This window comes from Leguminivora glycinivorella, chromosome 1, assembly GCF_023078275.1.
Source record: "Leguminivora glycinivorella isolate SPB_JAAS2020 chromosome 1, LegGlyc_1.1, whole genome shotgun sequence".
Lineage (NCBI taxonomy): Eukaryota > Metazoa > Arthropoda > Insecta > Lepidoptera > Tortricidae > Leguminivora > Leguminivora glycinivorella.
In genome coordinates, this window is record NC_062971.1 from 34,936,492 (window position 1) to 34,951,763 (window position 15,272).

The window sequence follows — 15,272 nt, forward strand, 5'->3', positions numbered from 1 at the left end:
ACAAAAACTATGTTTCTATTGAAATTCCATGCTAAATTTAATTCGATAATTAATCGTTGCAAAACTGACAGCGATTTAACTTTTTCTTAACTCTGTAAGTCCCAATTTTCTTAAATGCCCACATAGAAAGCTGCATACGGACTAAGCGTACATGTGTACACGTAGTCGCAACTGGATATTAGTTATTTATGTGACATTTGCATAATGGTAGGCATTAAAACATGAGTGTTGTTTTTGTTGTGTTAATAAGATAACATGAGTGTTTTAATGCCTAATTATGTATAGTCGCATACATAACTTTATCTACATCCATGTATGTATGGGCGCGGGTTTATCGTCCCATAGAAAATTTGAATTTCGCGCGTTTTTACACTCTCATAATTTGCTTGACCGTCTATCTACCCAAATTCATTCAGGCAGGTTAGGTATTGCACTTACATTTACATACTCACATGAAATTCGACACGCGTATTGAGAATCTGTTACAGACCGACATGTCGGAAAACTGTGCAATTCTGACAATAATAATTAAATAACCTTTTTTGCGTCGATAAATATATATAATTTAATGTATGATAGGAAACTTAAACTAACTTGCGATATTGTCACGTCTGCTTTTGTTGCATTTTTTACTCTTTGGTTTCAACGAAACATGGCCGCCGCAACATGGCGCTTCGGCATGAGTTTATATTGATACATTTTTTTAAAAGTAAGTGTGTTTAAACAAAAATGCAGTAAACCTACGTATGAAAAGTCACTCCTTGGCTTTAGTTAGATTTTCCTGAGCAGTTTGTACAGTACCTCACTACACATGACGGCATTATTTAGACGAAATATTTTTCATTGCGATACGTCAATCTACCACAGCCGTTTGGCACAGACTAAGCGCGTTTTTGCCGATCGGCTCTAAGTGTTGTTACACAAAATCAAGTTGAGGTGCCCTCTCTAGGGTACGTAGCCGAATGGCACAAACGTTCACGAAAAGAAACGCTCGTAGATATCTATCTCTATCGCTACTGCGTATTGGCGCGACGAGCCAGACTACCTTTCGCGGCGTTTCGCTTTCGTTTCGTGTCGCAGAAATGCCATTCGGCTACGGCACCTGTGCGTTACAGAGATAAATCGATTCACGAAGTAATTTTTTGAGTTATATAATGAAGCTTTAATTAAAAATATTTATTCTTCTACTCGGGCGTAAAATTATACCCACGGTGCAATACTCTAGTCTCTAGTCTAGCAGTAGTGCCTCAAAAGAACAAATATACCGCCCTAGGGCGTTAAAGGTTTCAATTAATACAAACTAACTCAACTCCCCGCCGCCCGTGTGGTGACGGGTTAAGAATTTCACCACCCCCTTTCTTCCTTTGGGTGTCGTAGAAGGCGACTATGGGATATGGGTTAAATTGTGGCGTAGGCGAGAGGTGGGCAACCTGTCACTGCAATGTCACAGTTTCGTTTTCTTTCAACCCCTTATTTGCCAAGAGTGGCACAGAAACTTGAGTAGTTTCATGTGCTCTGCCTACCTCTTCATGGGATACAGGCGTGATTGTATGTATGTATGTATGTATGTAACTCAACTCATTCCGCCTACGAGTACTCGCTTGCGTAGACTTTACTTTCGAGTTCACAAACGTCGTAATGTACTCCTACTTTACGGCCTCTAACATAAAAAGCTAACTATACGCCGCCAGCACGCGTAAATACCAACTTAACGCGCATGAGTGAAAATTTGTTTGCGAAAAAATCAGCTTCGCAAATTTTACATTTCTGGCTGAGCGATGAGGGTACGTATGTAACTTGTACATGTACACGCGTGCTAACGAACGAATTGCAGTTGTAGTGTTGCCAACATCGTAGTTTAATTTTGTTAAAATAGTTCTCTGTGAAGTTGCGTTCGTTTCGATACACATTTCCATTTATACATACATACATACATACATACAATCACGCCTGTATCCCATAAAGGGTTAGGCAGAGCACATGAACCACTCAAGTTTCAGTGCCACTCTTGGCAAAAATGGGATGGAATAAAACGAAATTGTGACATTGCAGTGACAGGTTGCCAGCCTCTCGCCTACGCCACAATTTAACCCATAGTGTGTGTGTGGTATTTCCATTTATGTGTTTTAATATTCGAGTATTCATAAAGTCCAAGTCGATTTAAAGTGATTGGAGCCGAAAATAGGGCTTAAAGCCGGGGAGTAAAGTGTGAAAATGGTTGGACTTTTTTGTAGACTTATATAAAAGGTACAATAGGCTAGTTTCCTACTAGTCAAATCAGCTTCTTTTTAAGAATTGTCGAAACGATTTGCTAATATAAAATTACTATGAAATACTGAGGAGTGACGTCACGGTCAATTTATTTACTTTAAACGTATCTTTCTCTTTGATTTATTAAATATAAATTATGTTTCTTCTAATTAGGTATGCGGTGCTTTATTTCGTGCACTGCATAAAATATTTTATTTTAAGTCTATTCCATGCATCATACATTATTTTGTTATATCTCGATCGGTATGAGCAGCGTTTTCGATTAAGGCAGCGCGATTTTAAGCGGATTAGCACATACCGTCGTATTTCAATCGATTTCAACAAAAATTTAATAAATTATATACCTAAACCTTCTGAAAGAATCACCCTATTTATAGGTAGAAACCGCATGAAAATCCGTTAATTAGTTTTTAAGATTATCGCGAAAATACATACACACAGACAGAAGCGGCGGGGGACTTTATTATAAGGTGAAGTGTGTATGCTCGGTGTCTTTTCCGTACGGTCAACCAATGTCCATCCTAGGTCACTCTAGAACCCTGTCTCATTGACACCATGCTGTATTTGTCATAGAAGTCAATTCAACGTTTACTGTGAAAAGGTTGTACAGTGGCCTAGGATTTAATTTGGTTGACTGTACCTACACAAAGCGAGCGAATAGCAGCGTTTATCTAAACTAAAACATTCCAAGCCATTTCAACACTTTCGTCTGTACCCTCATGCCAAATATTTCCTCGTAGCTTAAGTACTTGTTACTAGACAGTACCTAAATAGTCCCTCGTTCACAAAAGGTTTGTGTACGTATTTAATTTACGTATTTTGCTGACATTTATTTTTGTTTTTTCTGTTCTAAGACCCCGAGTGTGAATTTCGTTAGGATTCATTACGTTTCGTTGTCGAAGGAATTAATTTTGACAAGAGCGCTGTTGCCGAAACTTCCGCTTGGAGCGCTGTCTAAAATCCGCGCCGAAAATGATATTAAATAAAAGAACGTGTAAAATATATCACTATTACTAGGTCATCATCCTCCTTGCGCTATCCCGGCATTTGCCACGCCTCATGGGAGCCTGGGGTCCGCTTTGACAACTAATCCCAAGATTTGGCGTAGGCACTAGTTTTACGAAAGCGACTGCCATCTGACCTTCCAACCCGAAGGGTAACTAGAACTTATTGAAATTAGTCCGGTTTCCTCACGATGTTTTCCTTTACCGAAAAGCGACTGGCAAATATCAAATGACATTTCGCACATTAGTTCCGAAAAACTCATTGGTGCGAGCCGGGGTTCGGGTTCGCGACCTCCGGAACGAAAGTCGCACGCACTTACCGCTAGGCTACGAGCGCATCACTATTACTAGGTAGGTACACCTTATGAAACAAAGTCGCCAGCTGCGTCTGTCTGTGTTTATGTGTTCGCGATAAACTCAAAAAGGACTAAATTAATTATAGGTTCCACGGTGAATTTCAATCGCTCGAGTTTATCAACGTTTATTTTCTGAATAAAAAATACATTAATTTTATTCGGTTCCACTATTTGCTTTACATACATACATACATACATACAATCACGCCTGTATCCCATAAAGGGGTAGGCAGAGCACATGAAACTACTCAAGTTTCAGTGCCACTCTTTGCTTTACATCCATGATTTTCATGAACATACGAGCATACGACTAAATAACAAAATTGCATTAATTTTTATTCAAACTCCGTTATTTTAAAATCCAAATTTTGACTTTTCAGTTAAGGTACAGCGGGGTAATTTATTTATTTATTCATTTATTTAAACCTTATTGCACAGTAAAAACATACAGTTACAAAATGCGGCCTTAGTGCTACATGGCATTCTCTGCCAGTCAACCTTTAAGCCAAATAGAGAAGACCAAAAAAGGTGCGGGACCTGTAACTGATCCGTTTTTTTCATTTTACACTATGATGTTGAGTTCTATATGTATCTACTGGACACGCCTACCATAATTATATAACCGGGTGGACACTCTATTTAATAATGCATTGTAAAACATGAAAAAACTGGACCAGTTAAATTTTTTTCGTGTTTTTTCCTAATGAGAAATGTTACTTATGGAATTACTGGCCATTATTGAGTCAGGACATTTTTACACTACGTCACAGTTAATAGGACAAATAGTAAGTAGAAATTATTGCAGCAAGATCATATCTACCATGGTCAAGTTAAGCGCTTTGTTATGTACGAGTATGTTTGTGTTCAATATGTCATACTTAGAGATAATTGAGATAATCGAACACAGACAATGGATTAATATCGTCGACTATTATCTGGATTAATCGGAATGACAGTCCAACTGATTGAGCTATTTCCGTAACTGGGAAAAGCGTATTTGATGAAGTTGGACATGGACAAAGCTCTATAGTTGACGTGTTTCCGATATTCCATATTCATTAGATTAGCTCACTGGTTAATTTCTTTATCATAGGCATAGTATTCTTTGCACTGGGTACATAAAGTATGTAGTATGTATATACACCGTGTTTCACTTAACACTAAAAACCTGAAAACAGTTTGTTCAGAATCGAGAGTAGAATCGATTAAGCTATATCTTGATGGGGGTAATATTTTTATTTAAATTAGTATTATTAGTTACTTTTTACGTGCCCATTCTATTGTACTCGTAATACAACATTGTGTATATCGCATTGCTAGAGGTTGTTTACCTTTTTTCAGTATTTAGGGGTATTAATACTGGCCGGTTACTTGGACGATTATTTTTTCCGCTACTAGTTTGACGTTGTTTGTCAGTTTATGTTTATCATAAGTCATAACAAATTGAACTCGTACCTAATTACAACCTTGTCATTTTGAATATTGAGTTTATTTGCTTACTGCGATTACCTGTCCAATTTGAAGTTTACTGTGACAAAGCTTTAAAGTGTTTTACAGTGACATCTTAGCTGTCTATTGGTAAACCTTATGTCGTTGCAGTAACGTACACAAATAAATAGTCTTATGGTCTATGATGGTAGTTAGCAATTATTTTCTTGAGTGTAGAGCTAAAAGTCAAGTAGAGCTGTACAGAAAATTAAAAATTCAATCAAAATAAAAGTAACGATCAGATTAAAAGATGAATACTCTAGATGAGTTTAAAAAAATAAAAATCAGTTGGGGTGTCTGAGGTTTTGAGTGATACCGGAAACACCGTGTATATGTAATTTTATAGATATATATGTGTGTGTAGTTTATTATTGACAATATGTATTATTTGCTACATTTATATTTCATTTTCAGTTACCTTTTTTTTTAAAGCCTGCACCCACTACTCTTTCTATTTAGCCTGTTGGTTGATTGGTAGAGAATGTCTTTAGGCATTAAGTCCGCCATTTGTACTTTATTTGTTATATTGTGCAATAAAGTTTAAATAAATAAATAAATTATGTTTGGTGAAAGCTGCCATATAATGAAATCAATTATGTACACCGTGTTTCACTTAACACTAAAAACCTGAAAACCGTTTGTTCAGAATCGAGAGTAGAATCGATTGAGCTATATCTTGATGGGGGTAATATTTTTATTTAAATTAGTAATATTAGTTATTTTTTACGTGCCTATTCTATTGTATTCGTAATGCAACATTGTGTATATCGCATTGCTAGAGGTTGTTTACCTTTTTCAGTATTTGGGGGTTAAATACTGGCTGGTTACTTGGACGATTATTTTTTCCGCTACGAGTTTGACATTGTTTGTCAGTTTAATCTTAATGTTTATCATAAGTCATAACAAATTGAACTCGTACCTAATAACAAAAACACGGTGTATATTTAGAGGTGCCAACCAAATTTCATTGTGTATATTTTTAGGGTTCCGTAGTCAACTAGGAACCCTTATAGTTTCGCCATGTCTGTCTGTCCGTCCGTCCGTCCGCGGATAATCTCAGTGACCGTTAGCACTAGAAAGCTGAAATTTGGTATCAATATGTATATCAATCACGCCGACAAAGTAGTAAAATAAAAAGTGGAAAAAAAATGTTTTGTTAGGGTACCCCCCTACATGTAAAGTGGGGACTGACTTTTTTTTCATTCCAAACCTAACGTGTGATATATTGTATATATTGTTCGAAAAATGAATAAGGGTTTACTAAACTCGTTTTTTGATAATCGCACCTAAAGGAAAAAAAAGTGTGACCCCCCCCCTCTAACTTTTGAACCATATTATGTTTTAACAATATGAAAAAAACACAAAAGTAGAACTTTATAAAGACTTTCTAGGAAAACTGTTTTGAACTTGATAGGTTTAGTAGTTTTTGAGAAAAATACGGAAAACTACGGAACCCTACACTGAGCGTGGCCCGACACGCTCTTGGCCGGTTTTTTTTAGCACTCAGCGCTGGCTGGACGTCGTGACAGCGGTCATGCAAGATAAGAGATTAAGAGAACAATCACACACCTAAGTGCGTTTTCACATTATCCGATCCGATATCGGAAATCGGAAGGATTTCAATGAAAAAATCCTAGATGGCGCCTGTAATGTATGGGATATCGGTTCTGCATCCGATATCGGATGGGGTAATGTGAAAATGTACTAAGAAATCTAAGGATGCGGAAGACCGGGCGAAGCACATTTAAAACGATCGATATTTGTTAATAAAACAAATGACTGATTGATTGATTTCATCATCGCAAATATATTATGATTATTTCTTTGTAGCCCAATGTTCTTAATTTGAATGTAATTAAGAGTATCGGTGGCCGACATTATGAGCCATTTGTTTATCGCTCCTAAGCATATAAAACTTATGATAACGATGTAAGTAAGGTACGTAAAATTAAATGACATCACAATTTACACAATCCACGTGCATCCCGTTGCTTTCAAGTGGCCGTTCCTGTAAACATAGTCTGCATACTTAGTTTAGTAGTTTAATTTCCACATTGCAGTCACAAGGCAGCCATTGCAGGCACATTGCGCGAGTTTTAGAGTTTTTACTCACTTGAGAATCTTGAGATTAACTTCTGCAGACGGTACAAAAGACGATAGTTCTTAAGACGAAATCGGACGGGCCAATCAACATTTTAATTTATTTTTGTTCGTATTCGATTCCCTGAATCCTCAATAATGTTAATAATTAATACGAGTATCCCAGGAAATCAGATAATAGATTTCACTGGATATTAACATTATTGAATATATTTTTATGCATTATGACCACAGCTATCCTCATACGTAAAATTAATATAAGACAGCATTTTGATTTTGTATGAAATTTTTTTTGTTCCTAATTACTAAAATATTGAAAATTCGAAGCTAAGGGTATAACTATGATGGAACTATATCGAATTGTGTATAAATACTTTCCAAAATATCAATATTCATCAGAGAGGAATTTTTTTGTATGTATCATTTCATTATAAACAAGTCAGTTATTTTTGGAGTCGGGGCCAGCCTGCGTATGGTTGGGTGGGGCAAATAGGAAATAGCAAGGCGACGAACAGGTCTGGTACCGACTACAAAAATAATTGATTTGTTTATAATTTGGATGTTTAGATTATTGCAATCCGATAAGAAATCTGAATCCAAAGGTTTATTATTTTTTGCTTTTTAGTTTCTCCGTGTTTTGTAACGCGCTTATTTTTGAAGGCGGTTTTTGACATAAATCGTTGCGTAATATATCACCACGCGTACCGTTATACTACATTACGCTACAAGTGCGGAAAATAAAGACTGCGAAATTTCGATGTCCGACACGAGCAGCGATAAATTAAAACAGGACCGAAGGGAGGAATCTTCGCAAGTGCATCGCACGACGCTTTACAGTACATATGGCCCTTTCAATTATTGTCATAGTTGCGTAATGAGCTCATACCTAACTAGTGCGGTAACATAGCGCTATCCATATGTACTGTAATAGTTATTTGTTTTACATACATACATACATACAATCACGCCTGTATCCCATAAAGGGGTAGGCAGAACACATGAAACTACTAAAGCTTCAGTGCCACTCTTGGCAAATAAGGGGTTGAAAGAAAACGAAACTGTGACATTATGTTATTGTTATTTGTTTTACAAAGGGGCAAAATAGTTTAACCGCACGTGCCAAATGCCAATATTGATACCGGAGCAAGCGAAAGATGCCGAAGATAGTGGTTAAAAAATTGGAATCTTGAAAATTGCGAGAATATCAAGGCACGAAGGTTAAGCAAACTTTGCCACCGAGTGAAACAAAATTTTTCACGACACCAACACGAACAAAATACTAACTATAAAACATCAAAATAAATCAAATCCATCAATTTATTCAATATTTAATGATTCAAATTATCATTTATAGGTATCATTTATCAGTCAGCTTAGGACATCAAGTTAAAATTTGTATGAAATTTACTTTGCATTCTTGTGGATAAAATGCAATTTTTCGTCACACCCGCACTTTAAATGTGCTACTGCACGCAGGCGGTGAGTTATAGAAAAATCGTTCTCCCAAGGGAATAATGAAATTTCTTGTACCGTACTTAACTTTTTTACATCTCTTTACATATTTTTTACATTGCGAGTGTGATGAAAAACATTGTGTGTAACTCGGGGAGTATGAATATTACTAACTCGAGTCTTTAAATCGCACCGGCAAGCCGTCGCGATTTTACTTACTCTCGTTAAGTAATATTCAACTTCCTCCCCTTGTTGCACAATGTACTATTGCTATCTGTTTTCGAACAGCAAAGAGAGCCTTCACCAGTTGGTGTGGTGAAATAGTTATTTGTTATACAAGGGGGCAAAGTTGTATTTTAACGCCGAGTGTGGGATTAAAAAACGAGCAAGTGAAAGGATTCTATAGTTGAACCACGAGCGAAGCGAGTGGTTCGACAATAGAATCCTGAACTTGCGAGTTTTTTAACACACGAGATGTAAAATACATTGGCACCCGAGTGTAACACAAAACTTTTCCCCTCACTATAGCGAGGAAACTACAACGCAAAAATTGCGTTTATCACTGCTTCCAGTAGTTCCACAGGTGGTAAATCATCTTTATTACTAGATTCACCTACTTTTATCAATTTTAAAGCAGTTAATTTGACTTTATTCAAGGTCAAATTACTTTACCCACTAGTGGATAAAATGCGTTTTTACCCGCTGGTATTAAAGGACAAAACACGTGTTTCCGAGCTAGTGAGGGGAAAATATAATTATTACTCCTTTCGCTACCGAAGAAATTTTCAAGATTTTTTGCAAGAATGTTGCGTTCAAGATAAATACGTTACACTTGAATGGCAGATTGGCAAACAAGATTAGATCACACGGTTTCCGCTTTTCCTTAGCAAAATAAACAAACAAACAAAATCAAACAAAGGCCTTCAGTTAAATCTTAAATGAACGAAAATGTTTGAACACGCTTTTCTGGGTGGGGCGGCGGTGGTCTAGTAGTTAAGACGTTAGTCGCGTAAGCTGAACACCCGGGTTCGATCTCCGACTCGGCCACCGGTGGAATCGGTCGCTTTTTCATTGTAACCATGGTATCTATTTGAGTTTTTAAAATATATTGGAGTCTTAGTGCGTTTTCACATTATCCGATCCGATATCGGATGTTTTTTTTTTCAGAGGTGGAGGTAATCCTCATTGGATACAGCCGACCCGGTCTTCGACAGCATGCCCGACTCGGCTATGCTGGAGTGGGATCGATATCCCATAATTCCCATACATTCAAGCCGCCATCTTTGATTTTTGCCTTTGAAATCATTCCGACATCAGATATCGGATAGGATAATGTTAAAACGCACTTATTCAGATCTTTTTGTTCGCGTTCGCGTACGTTTGCAGACACTACTAAATCAAGTGATATTTTCTGACCAAAACGCATTTCTTCGAGAATCTTCCTTTATTAATTATGCAACCTATCAAGTGTAGTAAAGTTAATCTTTGGACTTTAATTCAATATTCGCAAATCACTAGCAAAAATATACAAATACCTAATTTATACCTAAAGCACGTTCTAACTTTTTACCATATTTTACGAATATGCTTGTAAATATACCTCATTTCATATAAACATCACTTTTCCAACTTTAGAATTGTCAAAACTTATAGGGCAAAAATCCGGCCCCACTATCGGCCTATAGATTTCTAGAGCTCACTCCATCGTAGACTCCGTCTTTTCCTTTGGTTAGTCTGTGCTGTGACCAAGAGTCAGCCCATTTATAATTAAAAAAATGCAACCAGAAAATATATGTAGGAGTACGAGCAATTAGACCTCTCGCTTAATACGCGATCCTGTATAAAGGGACAGTATTCAGTAATCCGGTTAAGCGCAGGTCGGCAAAATGGTCGCGAGTCTCTTAATTGACCACGGAAGTATTGACAAAATTCATTACGGTCTCTGCCACAGATTATATTAGCAACGCCTCACTTGAACAAACAGAAAAAATATTAAACTATGTAAGAAAGAGTGACCAAGACCGCCAGTTGCCCACTGCAACAGTAACAGAAATGCATAGATATAAGTACATGGAAAAATTCGACCCTAGTCACCGTGACCCATGTGACCCAATGGCTCAGGTACCTGTGTTAGCCGCGTAACTCGCGTAAGCAGTGGACGTTGGTTCGATTGCAGTCGTGAGTAACTGGAGGCCTTGAGCACTGTTTCTTAGTATATTGCATTTATTTAATAAATAATAAATAAATAAATAAATAAATAAATAAATATTATAATAAATGAATATTATAGGACATTCTTACAGTATATTGCATTTATTTAACTTTATAATTCATAGGACTGTTTCTACTTCATAAAAAAAAACAAATTAGATTATTTTCTAAAAATTATTCAATTTGTTATAACACGTCTAAGTAAAATGATTACCGCCATATTTGGCAGCCACAAGGATCAAGGCGGGTTTTGTCATAAATCTACTCGTAATACCATTATTCTCGCGCTGTTCATCACTTGCGCATCATTAATTCCATTAGACGCACTTGCGGCACTGTAAGACACGTGCAAGGCAAATGACTTAGTGTGTCACGAAACATGACGTACATAAATAAGGGAAATATGATATGTAGTAATGTACTCACAGACGTGCGAACTTACTGCCAAAAAACAAAGCCATTATAAGTTAGAATTTTAATTATCACAAAAATATTTTCCCCTCACTAGCTCGGAAACACGTGTTTTGTCCTTTAATACCAGCGGGTAAAAACGCATTTTATCCACTAATGGGTAAAGTAATTTGACCTTGATTAAAGTCAAATTAACTTCTTTAAAATTGATAAAAGTAGGTGAATCTAGTAATAAAGATGATTTACCACCTGTGGAACTACTGGAAGCAGTGATAAACGCATTTTTTGCGTTGTAGTTTCCTTGCTATAGTGAGGGGAAAAGTTTTGTGTTACACTCGGGTGCAAATGTATTTTACTTCTCGTGTGTTAAAAAACTCGCAAGTTCAGGATTCTATTCTCGAACCACTCGCTTCGCTCGTGGTTCAACTATAGAATCCTTTCACTTGCTCGTTTTTCAATTCCACACTCGGCGTTAAAATGCAACTTTGCCCCCTTGTATAACAAATAACTATTAATGCATAAGTAAGTGGCGTACCTCAAGGCAGTAAGTATTCTGGGCCCGATATTATTATTTAACCTAATGGATTTACCAAACGACCCACAAAACGCTAAGCAATAAATAATTAGGCCATTCGCGTATTAGCAGACCCCTAATAATGGGAATAATAATCCAGTTAAGCGGGTCGCGGTGTCGCTACATGGCGCTAGTGCTTCCTAATTGTCCGGGGAAGTATCGACGGGGCATTCATTAAGGCTTCAGCTCGGCCGTTGTCATAGATTACATTACGCGACAGTAAGTAAGTATATTACAATAATTATTCCAATAATGTGATATACAGGTGATTTTGTAAGTCTAGCCAAACTTTGCAAAGTGACTTTTGATGTCATAATGAACAAATTTACTATGGGATGGGACCAATGCTGAAATGCTGAAGCATAAAATGAGCACCATCACAGGCGAAATGTATGAAACATCCAAATTTCATTTCGCGATTTCAGCATTGGTCCCATAAGAAAAGTGGTTCAGTATGAGCTTAAAAGTATATATCTATAACTCTGTAGAAAAACCACGGCTAATTTACAAAAAAATCACTGAAAAAATATTATAATACTTACAGAAAAGCAAAAAAAAGGAGTATTATTTCATTTATAGAGAACTGTAAGGTGAAATCAGAAACCGTAATCGATCTCTCTTCTTTCATAGTTTCCGAGTATTCCTTATATTTGGGTCCGGCCAACTTTGCTCTTTTGCGGCGGCAAAACGAATTGGGTCGTGGACGGTAATAATAGCAATAAATCCAGGAACATATTTTCCCGGAGTGCCGCAGCTAGTACTACGTAATCTGTGATTACGGTTCCTTCCAACTCTAATTGAATCCGAGTCACTGCCTCCATAAATTTTATCGCCCCATTTATGTCCCGTTTTTTATCTGTACCTTCTTTATACACCGTTCTTATTTTAATACAGCGTTCTTGGAAAAGTTGCCTTTACTTTCCAGTATTGATTAAAAAAATAAAAAGTCGTATGCAAAGGAAAATTAATTTCATTGCTGATTGCGAGATGGTTTAATATTTCCATTTATTACGTCGCTTTGACTTTCTTATGGACTCGATACATGGTATATAAAACCGCCTTCAAAAATAAGCGCGTTACAAAACACGGAGAAACTAAAAAGCAAAAAATAATAAACCTTTGAATTCAGATTTCTTATCGTATTGCAATAATCTAAACATCCAAATTATAAACAAATCAATTATTTTTGTGGTCGGTACCAGACCTGTTCGTCGCCTTGCTATTTATTGCCTGTTTGCCCCACCCAACCATACACAGGCTGGTACCGACTCCAAAAATAATTGATTTGTTTATAATTTGGATGTTTAGATTATTGCAATACGATAAGAAATCTGAATTCAAAGGTTTATTATTTTTTGCTTTTTAGTTTCTCCGTGTTTTGTAACGCGCTTATTTTTGAAGGCGGTTTTATTTTTTGTTAAAAAGTTAATTTATTTGTTGATTTTTAGTGGTTCCTAGTGATATTATATGTATCAGTCCGAATATATGTACAGTAGTGAAAATGAATTATCCTTTTCTTGTCTTTAACTCGTGAGCGATAACCATTTGAGGAGTTGAGGAAGTTTTATTTTTTGTTAAAAAGTTAATTTATTTGTTGATTTTTAGTGGTTCCTTCCATCATCAGCTCAGCCACATAAAATTACTACCGTCAGGCGTAAATACTGGTGTACCTTTGAAAAATACACTAAAAACATTACATGTGCCTATAACATTTGAAGAGTTCCCTCGATTTCTCCAAGATCCCATCATCAGACCCTGACTTGGTGCCAATGGGATCATCTCGGGGTTATACCCGTTCGATCAAAAAAAAATTTTTGAAAATCGGTCCACGATTCTCGGAGATATCGAGTAACATACATACAAAAAAAAAAAAAAACATTCAGTCGAATTGAGAACCTCCTCCTTTTTTGAAGTCGGTTAAAAAATGGAAATACTTGCAAAATAGGACTGTTTTGTTTGATCTCCACGTTAAAAAATTATGAATGTGGGTAATGGATAGGTTTTTAGTAGAAATAATAATGTATATCTGCTGTGTTAATTATTAGTTATTTCATTAAAAAAAACAATCTCTAGTAGCGAATTCTTTTTCAAAGTTTTTTAGGCAGTTAAAGTTAGGTCTTGGCAAGTGTCCAAATATCGCTATCTTTCTCCTAAAGCACGTAGTTGACGTGAAATGAAGAAAAATTGGTGGCAGTAACAAACTTTGGTCGTCGCGCACTAGTCTGTGGCGCACAAGACCGTCAGCGTGAAAATGACTGTCTTCTCAGTCGTGCGCTCTTATCAGCGCGGTCGTGGTCGAGTCTTACGCCACTGCTTCTCTCGTGACGCGGCGCCCTGCATCTCTATTCTTGGCAGAGTGATAATTGTGGTTTACGCTGGAGTGCGTCACAGATCCAATGAGATGTCCAGACTCAATGGTTGGAGAACGCCCACAAGATCTCTTGCCCTCAACTTTCCCTTGAACTGACTGTAACTTTACTTACTTGAGAACAGGTTCCGGCGAGCCTCCCGAACTGGAGCACGCGAGTTTGATCTCCCGTCCCTCTTGCGCATTGGCGTGCGCGCCAGGCGAGAGCAGGGGCGCGCGAGGGTGCGTGAGCACGACCAGCGCGTGCGCCTGCGAGTGGAGCGTGCGCCCCGACCCCCCCGCCTTCACCCGGCACTCGAAGCGCCCGTTGTCCCGCTCGTAAGACACGTTCGACACAGACAGGTCGTAGCGCCCTTCGGCCGGCGCGAACGTGATTCTGAAATTAAACGGCACATTGTAACTATGCATATTACGTCCTCGCATAAAGGAGTTAGTTGTGGGCACAGTCCAACCCCTATAGACATCTATTACAAGACGACTCGCGGTCGCCAGTCTTCCTAGTATTTGCACTGATATAAGCGCGGGCGCTCGCCGTGCCCGATCAGTATCGACCAAGTAACAGACCCGAAAGCAGCGCGTGTTTTTCGCACTAAAAAATTGGAAAAGGGTATTTTGATGCCTTAAAGATGTCCACCTGTAGTGTGGAAAGGTAACAAGAAGCTCAAATTTAAAAACAGACGGCATTACATTCCACAAATAAGTCATATTTATAATTTATTCAGAGCCGGCATAGGTCAACTTACATTGGCCATTTACGCGTCAGTAGAGGGACAGTCATACTTCTGTCCCTTTTCATCTGGCGCGACTGCCCGCCGTCCTTGAAACGGCCAATCACAGCGCGCTTAACACATTCCCCGCCCGCTCCTCGCACCCCAAACACTGGTGACTCGTATCGCGAACAAAATATACAAGACTGCTACTCTATAGGAGGTTCTCTGTGGTTGTGGGGGATTTGGGTCGTGTTCCATTAAAAGTTTGCAAAACAAACTATTTATATGGTTGTAGGTAGTCAGAAAATATAGTGTAGCTTTGATCCA

The 15,272-nt window shown here is 37.7% G+C and overlaps 1 protein-coding gene across 1 annotated transcript in view; it reads right to left on the minus strand.

Annotated features, from left to right (window-relative positions):
* The window catches only part of LOC125231436 (Down syndrome cell adhesion molecule), a 292,377-nt gene that overhangs the window by 112,616 nt on the left and 164,489 nt on the right, over window positions 1-15,272 (minus strand). The window contains 1 exon segment of the mRNA XM_048136898.1: window positions 14,351-14,611. Within this exon segment, the coding sequence (XP_047992855.1) occupies window positions 14,351-14,611 (261 nt within the window).